We start from the raw sequence: 16554 nt of genomic DNA, 5'->3' as shown, positions 1-16554 counted from the left end.
AACAACCGTCTGTGAAGAATAAAACCCGAATAACGTTGGTTATGGGACAATGAGACAAGAAAAAGATAAAAAGTCATCTTGCCCCAAAATAGTAGTGTTTCTGGTGCCGATTGACAAAATGTCCGTCGCCTTTTCATGACATGATTTTCTTTACAAATATGAATGAATGAATTAATAAAAAACACTTTAATCGTACACCAAAGAAAAAAAGTAGTTACAGAGATATACACATAGAGCAAGAGAGTACAATTTGATACAAATATAATTATTTTCCCTCGTTTCTAGTTTTTAGACGTCATTTAAATTATTTAATCAACAAAACAGAACTACATACTCTTCCATTAATTATTGTTAGTAAACAGTTGATATAAAAAATATTTTTAGGTTGAATAAAACCTGAATTCAAATTAAGATGAACTTTGTGTACTGGAATTTTCCAAAATGGTTCTATTTTTAAGTATTTTAATATTGGTACACCTCCATCAACTTTAAGACCATGAAAATGATTATTAATAAATATGTGCTAACAATAAGTTCAGCAGCTCTCAAATTGGAGAGTGTTAAAGCTTCATAAGAATGTTTATTTTGATATGACCTGTGTTTTTTGTTTAAATTAGGGGATATTTCGCATGTATTCGGACAAATGAAAATTAAAAAAAAAAAGCCTTTTTCAATGATCATCAATCTGGACCAATCATTCTATTGTAGTAATGAATTTGCAAGGAATTGTACACATTTGTATACCAAATGCGTTGTTTGCTGCCTTTTGTAAAAAATAATTCATGAGAGTTATAGATTATATTTAACATAATAGGAGAATAATTAGCTCAAGCAGAGATAAAAGTGCGTCTAGGCGCGCATAACCGTTGAACGATCCGTTAAAATAAAAAAAAAATGTCTTTTATAAAGGAGGTTTAAGAACCAGTCGTAAGAAATAAAAAAATAAAAATATAGGTATAGAAACCAAAATTCAAATTTTAACTTTTTTGTTTTGGTGAGTGAACGAATACTATTTGATGCTGTTTTATTTTAATGTAAGGTGGAAGAAACATGATATTATTATATAGTGTTTTATGCGACAATATTACACGATATCTTATAGAACATTATACAAAATTATTGGATTTATTTTAACGAGATCGTAAGGGTCATGCAGGTCTAGTTTAATATGATTCGATGGACAGAGAATCATTTTGAAAATTGAATCTGTTTTTGCACGATTCTACGCACATAAGACGTATCTTTTACTTTTGTTACATCACTAGTGTTCGTTTTTTTTAAAAAAAAGTTGTTTATACACCAACTTGCGAAAATAAAGCTCTATTCACACACAACCAGGCAGTGATTCTGATGTGAGCGGATGGATGTCACGTCACTGTCATAACATTTTTTACACGTTAAAATGCCTTACCACTGCGTATGCAATTAACATATGATTCTGTCACTGCACAGTTGTGTGGGAATACTCCATAGATTTTGTTGTGTCATTTATGGAAGACCCAACAATGTAAATCGTTAGATACGCTCCCACTTTGATTTCGCATTAGCGAAATGTCAAATGAGTGAACTTCAAGGTTGAAGTGAGTGAGTACACTCGTTTGACATTTGTGTATTTTAGTCCCAACAACAAAAATGCAGTAAATAATTTTTATATAAGACTTATTTTAAAGAAATGCGATCTTAAAATTACAACGATATCTAACGATTCATATATCCGGGACGACCTTATGTTGTTGCGAAGCTCGGTTGAGTGTGTGTGTGTGCGAACCTTAGGACAACTAAATAGGTACCTAATTATAGGTGGTATTTCTAAATAGGTTAATTTCTAAAGGTGAAATAAGTTTAGAGTTATAAATTATTGCGTGTGCATTTTCTGTTTGTCAGAGTGAATGCTGACTGTGCTTCTAGTTTGATTTATCAAGTCAACAAACGTGATGCCGAAGTTACGTTAATTATATAGATGCTGAAGTAGGCTATGTATGCTACCTTAGAAAATTTTCAAAACCCCGTAGAGCTCGGGAATAATAAAAATAGTCTTAATAAAAGTAGCTTTTCAATAAGAACTTTTTTGCTGTTGCTGCCTTTTATGGTTTTGTAAGTTGTGTAAAGAATAATAATAGTTCAAACAGTTATTATTTAGCATGATTATTATAAGTTACTTACAAAGTTCTCATAATTTTTTAAATGTCATTGTATTGTATTCAGTGTAAAATGGGCGAATTAACGCTAACGTTACGATGACGTTTGTTAACTTGAAAATGTGCACTAGGAGCACTGACCCTCTGGTACAATAGCGTACATATTTTAGCGTTTTATACAAGTGATATCAGTCGAGAGTACTATTGTAACAGAAAGTCCACAAATTTATATGCAATTCAGAAGTAAATATAAATAATTTAAGGACAAAAGTTTCTTTCATTTATGTATTATTCCTCTAGACTATTATTTGAGCATGTATGTGGGATAGGAGTTTAAAAAAAAAGTGTTAAGTGCGAGTTGAATTTACGTACAAAGGATTCCGTACCACCGTACAATATCAGGCACGGGTCTTCCTCTTCGATTTGAATAGGGGTTGGGCCTTAACACTAATAAATATAATTATACTATGACAACACACACATCGCCATGTAGCCCCAAAGCAAGCATTGTGTTATGGGCACCAAGATGACTAATGAATATCTTTACATGCCTTTGAGAACAAACAGAACATACTAGCTGATCAAGGTGTTGTACATGAATCTTACACTAGTAATTGCAGTGGCGGTACTGCCATAGCCGAAAAGCTTGTGTAATTCTCAAACATATGTGCACCAAGATGACTTATGAATAATATAATAAATACTTATAATATTTATACAAACACCCCGACACTACTAATAAACTAAAATACTGATGTTCATCACACAAACATTTTCCAGTTGTGGGAAGCGAACCCACGGCCCTAAGCTCAGAAAGCAGGGTCGATGCATACTGCGCCAATCGGCCAATTGCGGATTGGTAGAAGTCACATGCCTTTGAGAACGTAATGGAGAACTTTCAGGAAATAAGGTATCCTCACGATGTCTTTCTTCTTCGTTAAAGCAAGTGATATTGTTAATCGAGCAGCATGGTGGGATTAAGCTCTAATCGCTCATACTATGTATGTGGGCAGCAGCGACACTATAAACATCCAGTAATGATGTTCTTGCGTAAATCATCGGGCGTCTTTTTAGTGCTGTTATCGCCCATGTAAGTCTACTGAATTGCTTGTGCAGTTTAAAAACATTGCTGCTAGGTTTTGTACACAGCTTGTCCCCGCGTCTAATAAGCCATAATAAAGATAAAAAGCAGCACCGCACCGTTGTCTTTCAGCTTTATCAAAAACTACTGAAGAAAGCAGCCTTTCAGGTAAGCGTGATCTTTCATCCGATTTCATAATTTCTTTGTACAGATGTGATCCTTACTTTGGATGTAGTCACATAATCTATGTAAATCAGGGAAAGTGAGTGTTCTCTATCACTTTAACTGGGACCGTTACTTTACGACATTTCACGAACGAAAGATCAAGTACGTCAATTATTCTACGTACCTACTTAGCGAGTGGCATTTATGATTTTAATAAAGAGCATAGAGCACGGCGTATCTGAATAAAATCTGTACATTCCACTATTGCTCTCTCTCTCTCTAATGTATGATGGCTTCCCTGTCACTCACCAGAGCCTGTGAAGCGCGAACCATAGAGATATATTGTAAAGAATTTACTAGTAACAATATAGTACTATATTAGTAGTTGATATTCTTGCGTCACGAGGTGGGAAAAGTAAGAGTATTCAACTCCAGGTTTAAGCTGGCTTAGTTTTGAGCGCCCCTAAGAGCTAGTTCAGACATGGCGGATTCCGCGCGGATGCAAATCGCGCGGTTCTAAACGCAAGTGTTCAGACAGGCGCGGATGTACATGCGGAGTGCCGTTATTCGCATAGGGTGACAGTCCAATCATGGAAGTCGAAGAAGCAATATGTGTGTACTTGTTGCTCCGTAAAAAAGAAAGAAAGAAGAAACGGCAGTATTGGGTGCATCCAATATTACGCGATCGGTTTACTCATGGTCAGTTTCAGACTTTATATCCAAAATTAAGAAGTTTTGAACCAAAATTCTTCAATTATTTGAGAATGTCGATAAATTCATTTGATGAATTATTAGAAATGATGAGTAAACAAATTGAATCTAATGATACCCATATGAGGTCAAGCGTGTCCCCAGAAGAAAAACTCGTGATCACATTAAGGTAAGATATTTATTTTATACGTCAGAATATATATTTTGTACTATAGAAGACTGTGAATCGTCAGTGCTATTGCATGATAAAGGCGATGGAGACTCTCCTGGTACTATTGTAGAATATCCAGTGAAATATCCTTGTGGGTTTGAATATTGTTGGTTTTGCCAAAATACTGCATTAGGCGTGTTTTGCTGGCTCGTGATATGAATAGGCGATGGTAATTTCTGCCCTTTCTGTATTACCTGGAGCAATTCAATTTTAGTAGCCAATCGTTTATTTTCTGGAACTTTCTTTAACTCTTTATACAATGACATGCAAAAAAGTTTATCATCATCATCTTGCTTTGACATACTTTCTTGTATTTGTCTTTGTATTTTATCTCTTGATTCAATACTATTTTCTAATATGTTAGACAATCGCTCTTCTGAAGTAATTTTAGTTTTCTTCCTTTTATTGGGTACCGGTTGTATTTCACGTGCATTTACAAAATTATCTAGCTTTTGGTCAATGTTCCGAATTTCTTCATTTTTGGCTTCATCTATGTTTGTGATAGTTTCTTTGTTTTCTATCGTCTTCTGAAGAAAAGAAAGCCGGTCGAAATACATGTATTTTGAACCTTTACATGCACCAGAACCAGAAGGAATTGATTTGCCTTTCTTGAATTCCTTATTATAAGCATCACGGATGTTCTTCCATTTTTTTTGTAATGATACACCTGGAACAGAAATCACTATCTTTAACAAATATAAATACAGTAGCGGTTAGGTAATTCAAGACACTCATTATGCTTTAACTAGCGGACCCGGCAGACTTTCAAAACGATACAGATTAATATTTTATTTTTCAGATATCTGGGTACTGGTTGTTCCTTTGGAGAACTACATTACAACTTTCGTCTTGGCAAATCTACAATCACAGGAATTGTCCGTGAAGTATGTGAAACTCTGTGGGAAAAAGTCACAAAAAACGTCATGCCTGAACCCAGCGAAGATATATGGAAGAAAATAGCTAAAGATTTTGAAAAATATGCAAATTTTCCCAATTGCATAGGCGCCATAGATGGCAAGCATATAAGGATTACAAAACCCAAAGATTCGGGTTCTTTGTATTATAATTACAAAACTTTTTTTTCCATAGTACTGTTGGCACTTTGTGATAGTAACTATTGTTTTACTTTCATAGATATCGGATCTTACGGAAAAAGTAGTGATTCTGCAATTTTTAAAAATTCAGCATTTTATAAAAGGTTAATAGAAAAGTCATTACACATACCAAAACCTAAACCAATATCTGAAACAGATCCTAAACCATTGCCATACGTCATAGTTGGCGATGAAGCGTTTGGTTTATCCGAAAATGTAATGCGACCCTATGCAGGTAAAGGGCTATCATATGAAAAAAAAAATATTTAATTACAGGTTATCAAGAGCTCGACGTTTTATTGAATGCACTTTCGGAATTCTGGCAAACAAGTGGCGCATTTTTCATAGGCCTATAAACGTGAATATAGACTTTGCCGAAGACATAATAAAGGCCTGTTGCGTGCTACACAATTTTGTTAGAACTAGAGATGGTATACAGTATGAAGATACTTTACATACTGCGCCAATGAGTAATCTTATTACATTACATGCAGGAAGGGGTACACCATCATCATTAAACATTAGAGACAAATATGCTAATTACTTTGTGAATGAGGGTCGTGTAGAATGGCAAGACACGAAAATATGAAATTAAAATTGTTACAGTTCGCGCCAAATAACTAAACTCAAGATGGCGCGTCGCGTTGGTGGGTTGTACATATTACAGTTAATAGCTATACGTTACTGTGGTAACGTGATAGTTTTCCCGCGCTCGTTACGTACCGCCAAACAACGTTATACACATTTCAGTTATTTGGGGTGGACTGTCTATTACAAAACATGTAAACTACCCTGGTAAAATGTATAATTAAATGTCTACTGACCAAAAAGAACCTTCTTTTCCAAAGAATCCTCATTTTCTCCAAAAATCTCCACCAGCTCCTGCCAAGCTCCGTTTTTAATCGTTTTGTTAGAATATTCTGCACATTGGATGTTCCACAAAGCAGGTCTTTTTTCCACCTCATCGATGAATAGCTCGGTGTCGAAGCGATCCATTGTCACCGTCCGATACGCGCGGCTTCCGCGGAGCAACTGAACGCCCTCTAGGTACGTCAAGTAAATAAAACCGAGCGGCGACCGCGCGAATTCATTTTCTCGGTTGAGCCGCGCGGATTGTCAATCCGTGCGGACAGGTATGAACGATTTGTAAGGCGCTAATGTAATTAGGATCCGCGCGGTTCAACCGCGCGATTTGTATCCGCGCGGAATCCGCCATGTCTGAACTAGCTCTAAAACACACACTAGATAGCACTCACTGCGCTCGGGAGTAACTGTAGCACCTATAGTTTGCTTGGGATTTATCCCGGCGCCCGTAACGTAATACATTGCTGTACCGCCTTGTTGGATAATCTGCTATTACTCACTTACATGCAAAAGACTGACACGCTAATGGTATGAAATTAAAAAAAAAAAACTTCAGTCATTGTTGCTATCCAATAATAAATTATAAAATATTTTCTGTTGACTACTAATGTATATCCATAATAAAAATCCGTTTTTTATAAGAATGTACAGTCTGTTCGATCTTATGAAATCAAAAGCACATAGAATTTTATACTTTTATTATTCTTAAATCTATGTTCACGAGGTCTCCATTGCGGTGGCAGTTTCCTCTGTGTATTTGCCCTTGTCTCCGCCAAGAGCCGCCAATCTTCCCTTCGCTCTGCGGTCCAAGATAGATTTACGGTCTTTGTTCATCTTTAGCTTGACGATAACACACTGGGGACAAATGTTGGGACATTATTTTGTGTTATGTTACTCAGTTTGTTATATGGTTAAGTTATTTGTTGATCAGAGCCATGGAAATGGTTCAGCAGAAACTGTATCAGTGCCAAACTTCGGCGTTGCCTTGGTATGGTCACATGACACATTCTAAGTTAGTGTATTATCATCATATTGTTTGTGACACCACACAGGTGTCAAAATAAAATATTACATGCATCCTAGTAGCTTGAGGTAGACGTCACCCTAAAACATTTTTTAAGAGCACTAAAATGAGGGGATAATCTGTGTTATGCAAAAAAACTGTCTAAAAGTGAATACTGTAGTATTTCAGAGTACTGATAAAACTGAAGAAATATATAACCTTAAAAATCTGTATTAGCCTGCCAGAAGACACAAGTTTGTAGTTATAAAACCTGTAGTACTCCCACTAGATTTATATGTGACATCATACAATTACGCTACTGTTCAACGTAAAAGACTTATTTTTCCTATTATTGAAGAATTCTTAGCAATAATTACCTTTGAGGGGTGGATGCCGACATATGCGCTGGCTCCACTGGCTTTCTCCCTCTGGATCCTTTCAATGTACACTACAAACTTCTTACGGTACACCTGGACCACTTTGCCAACCTGTTGACCTTTGTAATGACCACGTACAACCTGAAAGCAGAGTAAAGGCATTGTTGCTTTGATTAATTTTATAATGAGCATCATTTATGTTGTTCAAAGGTGTATAATGTATATAATTTAAATATACTAGCTGATCAAGGTGTTTTACATGGAAACTTACACTAGTAATCGCAGTGGCTGTACTGCTATTAAAACCGAAAAGTTAGGCTTGCCTTACAATAAATATATCTACTTGTAATTCAAATTGTAGTATTTTTCCAATTTAGTTGATATTGTTCTTTATTTGACAAAACAAGCTTGTCCTATAAGTAACTTGGCTTGCTCAAATTCAAGACCTGACTGGCAATGCCACTGAGTTAATAGTCATTACGGAATCTTTGTAAGTGAAGCTCAAAAAAATTATACATTGAAATCCTTTTTTGAGGGGTATGTCAATAAATCCATATCAGAAACTATGACAGTGAGCATGAATGCTAAATAACTTGGGAGAATGCTTTTATTAGAAGTGTTTTTACTAGCAGTGTCCTACAATCAGATATCAACTAATGATACCCTGAGCTAATTTAGAACTCTTTAGAATACCAAGCCATCCCACATAGAGGCAAAAGGATAATAATATTAATATCATAAATGCAGCTTTTTTTTTTTTTTTTTATTATGGTTAGTTATGTGGTTAACCTTACACATCCAGGTTTGAAGAAATCTAAATTCAGACTGAAACTGTAAAAATACATGTCACAGTTATATAGGTGGTAATTTAAATGAATGTTTTTTATTTGCAACCAAATGTCTTACAGTTCAATCTTACTGTGCGTTGCTGTGATTTCCATCTCAGAGATACAAATGTACTGTGGACAATATCACTTTAAGACTACTATTGAATTCTTAAAAATGGTGTCTGCGCCACTTATAACTAACTTATGTCCACCCAACTTATATAGCGCCTACTCTTAGCAATGAAAACCTATCAGTGCGATTACAGCAAAGATACCAAACAAAACAATATGATCATCTAGTAGTTATACAAAAGGTAATTGTCAGGCAAAATAATCAGAGCCAATTTTTGAACCATGGTGCAGAAAAGTGGCCACCTAGTAGAAGCGCTGGAGAAAACCTCCTGCACATTCCACCAAGCTGCCACTAACATCTGCAGTCTGTGAATGGTTTGTCATCATCATTTTATTTCACACTGACATTATTTTTAATTAATAAAACCTTGCAAAAACTCCATAAACTTGTGATTATTATCGAAATTTGGTTTGTCAGTCAAAATGTGGCACAATAAAACTGTCTGACCATTCGAAATGCAAGTTTCCAATTTTGTCAGTTCATTATAGTTGATGTACTGATGTACATCAACTATAATGTAAGTTCATCGATAATTCTTTACATAATTAAAAGGTACATTGATCTATCAAATTAGTGTTTGGGAAAGATTGCTTATACTTGTATTTTTAAATACTTAGAAAATTAACCTCATGGTGTTTATTACTTTACAGACTATCCAAAATTTCAGGAACATTATGTTTAAGGTCTCTGGACTCTTGGATGAAGTGTTAATCGTGAAATAAACTAAGTTTTAACTAGGCACTCAACAAACATCATCACAAAGGTTATGTTTCGACAAAGAAAAATATTTCACAAGTTAAATATTCAAGGATGTTGGTTACCTGTACTTCGTCGTCTTTACGGATTGGCATAGATTTGACGTTGAATTTCTGTCTCAATTCCTTGGAAAGGGGAGAAGACATTAGCACTCTACGTATGTGTGAGGGCGCGCTAAAGTGCCTCTTCCTGTTTTTCCTCCTCGAGGACGTTACCAGCTTATTGTACTTCATAACGGCACTCTTCGCTGAAATCCAAAAGACCACGTTTTATTTCACGACTCCAAAAAACATTAGGTTATTCTTCTGTGCGTGCTAAATGTCAAGTTGCCGCGGCCGATATTTACACTACAAATACATTGTATTAGGGAAATACTCATTGTTATAAAACACTAGATATTCAAAGATATTATTAGAAACTTTCTAGGATCACAATATGCATCACTATCGAAGATTTTTACGGATAATTTCAACGTACCCGAAACGACACGGCAAAGAATCAAATTAAAAAAGAATGACAGATTAAAAAAATGGCTACATGTCAATTCAATAGTGTTGCCGTTTTAGGAGTTCTACATAAATAACAAACGTCTATACCATAGTGTCGAAAACAGAAAATGCGCGTTAAGATTTATGAACCATTGTTTGCCTAAGTGCCTAATTTTAATCTTTTTGTTTGAAAGGACCGACAAATAAAATATTATCATAGTAAATCAGGACCCAGGTTAGTTATATTTTTGTATTACGACAATACACACATCGCCATCTATACTCAAATGAAGCGTAGCTTGTGTTATGGGTACTAAGATAACTGATGAATAATATATAAATAATCACTAGATTTAAAGACTTATAATATAGAGATACACAGAGAAACACCCGAACACTGAAAAACATTCATGTTCATTACATAAACATTAATCTCGCCCGGGAAAGTTCTACCTCTAGTTCTCTATGGTTATTTCTGACGCGATAAAGCTTTAGTGTTCCGATCTGAAGGGAAGGGTTGCCTTTGTAATTATTAGCTATAGCTGATGCTTAGCACCTAGGCCTTACATTAATCGGCACAGGGCGGCTATTTTTATAACGTGTACCTTACATGCTCTGTTTATAGGCGATGGTTTTCTATTTACCCTCATGTACGCTGTGGTATGGTCCATCAATAATTAGGTAACATAAAAGAATGGGATATACGAGTATATGGAACGAGAATAGATAGACCAGCGGACTTTATATTTTGTTTACTTTTTGTCCCAGAAGTTACATTTAAAAAAAATATTACTCAATTTTCTCTGAAATAAAAGATTATAACAAGTAAAGAGTAAATATTTTTTTACTACTACACTATGTTCGAGTCGCAAAACTATATCTAACTTTGATATTATTTTTAATTTATTTTACCAAATGTAAAGAAAGTTAATAAAAATATAATAATAAATGGAGAATCACTAAAAATGGAAGATTCCACAGTTTTTCTGGGCATGACCTTGGATTGTAAGCTTCAGTGGGGTACCCATATAGATACACTAGCAGGTAAACTAAGCTCGGCTGCCTACGCCGTCAGGAAAATTAGACAGATTACTGACGTAGAAACAGCAAGACTTGTTAACTTCGCGTACTTTCATAGTGTGATGTCTTACGGGATCTTATTATGGGGCAAAGCTGCTGATATTGAAACTATATTCATATTGCAGAAAAGAGCTGTACGGTCAATATATAAACTTAAATCACGTGAATCCCTCCTTGAAAAATTTAAAGAAATTGGTATACTTACGGTAGCCTCACAATACATTTATAACAATATAGTATTTGTAAGACAACATATTAGTCTTTATAAACAAAAAGTGGATATAAACAGTCGACTTACAAGAAATGGTCATAAATTAGTGACATCTGCATATCGTCTGCGAAAGGTGCAGAAGTCATTTGTGGGATTGAGTATACGCTTTTATAATATGATTCCTAAGGTAATTTTGGACTCAGGCCTCGATTGCCAGAGAATCGCAGGTTCAAATCCTGTCGGTTTCAAAAATTGTTATATGCATTTTAAATATTATAAAATTTATATTTCTTCTAAGAGTAGGTAAAAACGCTATAAAAATTATAAAAAAGTAATGTGTCATCTAAAATTACTATTCTCAGTTTGTTACTACGGGTCATCTCCGAATTGGCTTTTTGGGGTACGATTTTCATGGCATTTCCTTCGCGGTAGTAGTTCTATAGCGATAGAACTACTATTAAACATGTAGTTTTATACTAAAAATATTAAGTATATCATTATAAGTTCCAGAGATAGCCGTATGTCGAACTTGGCGCTTTAAATGGGGGCAACATTTTAGAGGTTATTTTGCCAATGGGCAGACAATGCAGTGTTAATAAAAGAGTTCTTAAAACGATACTGTAGAAATATATAGAAACAGAAATAGTATTTATTTGCTTGAATATGTATGTAAAATATAATTCAAAACACCTTGTTCAACCAAATTTCAACATAATCTACTATTTCGGCAAATATATATAAGTACAAATATTCGATATATTTGACCGTTTACAAAGACCGTTTACCTAAACTTTAGTTCCATAATTCCTACACAGACTTAATTTCGTCACAGCTTCGCTGCGCTCCGCTGAGCGCGGGACTGTGTTTCGAGTAATATCGCTACAGAGGAGAGGTAAATAGGCATTGAGTACCGACGCGATGTTTAACGTCATTTCCGAGAGTCGGAAGACGCGCTGAAATCACTGAAAAGTATCGTTAACTGGTAACTGGTTACTAAACTGTTTTAAGTTTCTGACAATAAACTAGGAGTATATTTTAAAGACAACTGCTTGATTATTAGTTTTTTAGTTTTCCAAACTACAATGAATTAATTAATTATTAAATTATTTTAACACATATTAAGCACGTTTGAAACTTCAATACTGTTTTTTTGTGATGAATCTACAATCACCAGTTAGGAAGGCAGATACAACCGAGTAGTTCTTTTGCAACATGAAACATTCAAAATATAACATTCATTATTCAATCCTGTATATATATATGATCACTTTGTTGTTTCTCTGTGTGTTCAAATTCTACTACATAAATAAAGTAAATGGTTGGTGTAAAAAAATACTTAATTTATGGTGGGCCCTTTGTTTGATCCGTCAATTATTATTATTTAATAAAATACTTACTGTCATTCGGTCGGATAGATGGGCGGACAGACGGACAGCGGTGGTTTCGTAGGGCGCTAAGCAGGTACGGAAGCCTAAAAATAAGTACCCTACAGTACCTATGTTGTTCGTTTTCTCAATATGACGAGCTCCAGTCAACAGTACCGAAATAAAGAAGAAGATGGCGGCGGCCTCGAATGTCTTGTTTAACTATTTGTGGTTGTCTTTGAAAGGACTCTTGACCTTACAGGGCAATCAGATTTACTTACAGGTTAACATAATTTGTATGTAACAAGTCACAAAATCCTTACTTTTATTATAAATTCAAAGTTGTCTTTGTTTGTTTTTACTTTCCGACCTGACTAATCAGCCAATAAACTTGGTTTTGGTGTAAAGTTAGTTAAAACGAGGGAGAGTAACATAGGCTACTTTTTCTCTCAGTAAAACAAACGGTTCCCACGGTATTTGTAAAAACGATACTCAATAATCGCGGACGAAGAACGCGGGCATCAGCTAGTAAATAAATAAAAGTATTTTGCTTATACTGGCAAGCTACGGTCATCAATAGTCATAGAAAAAGTTAAGAAAGGTTTCTGGGAGGCGCGAATCTTGTTTACCCGTGGTGGCGAAGGCTTTTGGCGACCCTATGACCTCTGAGATGAGCCCAACCCGGCAAAATGCGTGGCCGAGAGAGCATTGTAGAGGTCTCTAGCGTTCCACCGAACGCACGTCCGAGTCTGCGCAATCCATACACGTCGCCCGGGCCTTTCAGTGAATGGAGCGCCCGCGGAGAGTTTGCACGCAACTCTCTCCCGCCACAGAGAATTGATATGAGTGACGTGCAGTGATCTCGTGCTTGTGATGGGACAAGAGTGAACGGAGAGATGGCCGTGCGCTCTCCAGAGCCGGGCGATTACCGACCATGTGCCGAGTCGTAGGTGAGTCTCAAGGTCACTCGGCAAACAATCCACACTCTGGCACCCTAAGGGCTGCAAAGCCTCCCGACTCCCGAACGTTTCGGGCGTTGGACCCACGGAATGTATGGGACAAGGCAAATTTCTGTCTCGATCTATTTTTTAATTTTTTTGTCAGTAAATGTGTCGCGGTTTTATTCAAAATATGTGTTTAATTGTTAAAAAAATTGGTAGTTATGTTTGCGGCTACTCGAAAATGTATAACGTAAGCTGTCTTACAATTCTTTTCAAAAGGGTTTCGCCGATTGATTCTTAATCTTTTAATTTCTTAATTTAAAATAAATGGATTAGTTAGATGTACGAAGATGTGTTATATTTTTATCAAGTTATATTTTCTAACCTCAATAGATATTTTAAGTATCGGTATTAGGAGTAACAATGCTTTAATTAAAAAAAAAATTGCTTAACGACACGTTTTAGTCACTATTTGTGACTGAAATGTGTCATTTTCCATTCAACATTTTCCGATTATGATTTTGAATACCTTCCCAGGTAAGCGAGCTTTGCTCAAAAGTTGAATTATAATTTTCGTAATTAGAGGTCAAATAATATTTTAATTATGAAGAATAGTAACGTGTTATCTTCGTCATAGAATAATATCAAAACATTGCATAAAACTAGGTTTTGTTTTAAAATTAATTGTAATATTGTAATTGATTGACTATGTATCCCACGCTAGGAATTGTTTAAAACGCCAATGATTTATAATTAATAACATTGTTCCTATTTACCTGGTAATTAATTTTACTTTCTTAGTTAAGACAGAAGCTGTGTCTATAATTTATGAAATAAAAACCATTCTATCTCTTAATTAAAAACAGGTTGTCTGAGGGTATTTTTTTAATTAAAATTAAGTGACTGCCCTGTCTAAGACTTTGAAATACGAGAACACAACAATTATTTAAATTTGTACCTGCTTTGAAGTTAGTTTAAAAGCAGCATTTAGCTTTTTCTAATCTTTTCTTGTTATATTACACGTTTGCATACAATAGAAACAATTTGTTTAAAGAAATCAGCATTATTTCTATTATAGATTGTTATAAGGAATATTAATACGAAAATGTCTTTTATCGACTATCGAGTGAACAAAGAATCAAGCAAATCGGCTAAGAAACTATTAGGAAAAATCGGTGTTATCTCTATTAGTATAAAAAATGAATAACTTCTCATCGATGCGTTCTCGTTTGTTTAGTAATTAGAATATACGAAGTCCTGGGTTTAGGGGTACACCCAAAACTTGCTAAATATTGGGTTTTGATAAGGTTTTCTCAGTATTAGGACGGAGTTAGGAAATTGATCTTGACCCCGCCTCGTGGAGCACGCCAACCTATATAGAAGCAACATGGCGGCTGTATGTATGTTTTTTTTTCTATAACGCTTTCAGCTCTAAACAGATTATTTATGAGGTATGGTTAGAATCTTATGATAACGACTAAGACACCGTGAGGTAACTTTGCATCGTTTAGAGTCCCATACAAGAATTACGTGTATCGAAAATGCACCCGTATTTATATCAAAATACCCACTGGCAGAATGTCATGAACATAATGTTGGAATTAAATATAGTTTTAATTATTTTAAATTAAGTATTTATAAGTGGTGATAGCCTAGTGGGTAAGGCTTCGGCTTTCCTTTCGTGGAGACCGAGTTCGAGCCCCGGCACGCACCACTGACTTTTCGGACCTAATGTGCCTAAGTTTTATTTTAAGATATTTAAATAGCACTTTCTGTAAACGATTACGATTTAGTGTTCCGGTGCGATGTCGCGTAGAAACCGATTAGGGATATGACTACCATACTCCCTAACAGGTTAGCCCGATACCATCTTAGACTGCATCATCACTTACCACCAGGTGATATTGCAGTCAAGGGCGAACTTGTAGTGGAAAAAAAACTTCCTTTGCATAGCGCGGTCGAGTTAACCACGCGATTGAAATTGAAATCCACGGATGCGCGATTGCAGCCCAACTTTGTTCTAACTTAACAAGCGGGGCTAATTAAAAGCTAAGCCAACGAGATGGGAAGTTTTCTGATTATAATAACTTTTAGCATAAGTGGGTACTACATCTTTCACAAATTCCGTGACAAGGCCCTAATTAACGTCGTTAATACTTTTGGAATCTCGCAGTAACGGCGATGTGCGTTGAGGCAGACCCAGTGGCGGAATAAAGGCCCCCTACCCCCTACCCCCTATTTGGTCACTCTAATCCATTTATACAACTTGTAACCTAATTAAAAAATAATGTTGAATGATGCATAAGTATATTTCATAAGGAATCACCCTGTAAAAATATTAAATCAAAATAAGCATATTTATTTTTCCATACAAAAGAGTGTTTACTTTTGACAACCCTATTGAAGATAAAAGACCGATGCGCATAGTAACTCTACTCTAAACTCTATAAATTTAAAAATGATTCATTTTTAAGTCAACGTCGTTCGTTTTCGGAGCGAAACGTGCGTTGAGGGCACATTGCCGAAAATCTGTTTGGTGTTAATTATAAAGATTGAAGAAATTATAAATTCTGCTGCTGTGGGTTCGATTCCCACAACGTGAAAAATGTTTGTGTGATGAACATGAATGTTTTATAAATTTAAAATGCATGTAAAATATAAAAAAATAGCAAAGTGTCAAACGTGTCTCTTGTTTTAAACGTATCTCATTGTAATATGGACCTTTGAAAAAGTAGATCGAAACTGCAACGTTTCCTACTAGATGAAGCTACAGTCGCTATAAGACTGATGTGAAAGGCATATACTAATTTTCGGCAGCGATGGTAGGAGAGCCGTAGCTTAAATGGTGAATACGCTCAGGCTGCGATTGCCCGAGAGTCGCAGGTTCAAATCCTGTCGGTTCCGAAAATGTTTTATATGCATTTTAAATTTATAATTCCTCCAAGTGTAGGTAAAAACACTAATAAAAAATTATAAAAATATGTATAAAAAAAATATATGAATGTTTTTCAGTGTCTGGGTGTTTATATGTATATTATAAGTATTAATGTGTATTATATTCATAAAAATATTCATCAGCTATCATCAGCTTAGTACCCATAACACAAGCT

General features: G+C 35.3%; 3 protein-coding genes across 3 annotated transcripts; 1 reads left to right on the top strand and 2 right to left on the bottom strand.

The window, feature by feature from the left end:
- Positions 1 to 3850: 3850 nt before the first annotated feature.
- Positions 3851 to 6229, top strand: LOC120629935 (protein ANTAGONIST OF LIKE HETEROCHROMATIN PROTEIN 1-like). Its single transcript, XM_039899024.1, has 3 exons — positions 3851 to 4264; positions 5106 to 5504; positions 5677 to 6229. The coding sequence occupies exons 1-3, from the start codon at positions 3975 to 3977 to the stop codon at positions 5987 to 5989; spliced, it is 1002 nt and encodes a 333-aa protein (XP_039754958.1). The 5' UTR covers positions 3851 to 3974; the 3' UTR covers positions 5990 to 6229.
- LOC120629936 lies at positions 4255 to 6420 on the bottom strand. Its single transcript, XM_039899025.1, has 2 exons — positions 6225 to 6420; positions 4255 to 4973 (listed from the first exon to the last, which is right to left on the bottom strand). Exons 1-2 carry the CDS (start codon positions 6394 to 6396, stop codon positions 4279 to 4281), a joined length of 867 nt encoding a protein of 288 aa, XP_039754959.1. The 5' UTR covers positions 6397 to 6420; the 3' UTR covers positions 4255 to 4278.
- A 527-nt stretch (positions 6421 to 6947) lies between these two features.
- Positions 6948 to 9919, bottom strand: LOC120630031 (60S ribosomal protein L26). The gene is made up of 4 exons (XM_039899152.1): positions 9838 to 9919; positions 9426 to 9607; positions 7645 to 7785; positions 6948 to 7119 (listed from the first exon to the last, which is right to left on the bottom strand). Exons 2-4 carry the CDS (start codon positions 9591 to 9593, stop codon positions 6982 to 6984), a joined length of 447 nt encoding a protein of 148 aa, XP_039755086.1. The 5' UTR covers positions 9594 to 9607; positions 9838 to 9919; the 3' UTR covers positions 6948 to 6981.
- Between the last annotated feature and the right edge of the window lie 6635 nt (positions 9920 to 16554).

Source organism: Pararge aegeria, chromosome 15 (assembly GCF_905163445.1).
Source record: "Pararge aegeria chromosome 15, ilParAegt1.1, whole genome shotgun sequence".
Taxonomy (NCBI): Eukaryota; Metazoa; Arthropoda; class Insecta; order Lepidoptera; family Nymphalidae; genus Pararge; species Pararge aegeria.
The sequence above is the reverse complement of the archived record's forward strand: the minus strand, read 5'-3'. Positions and strand labels throughout refer to the sequence as shown.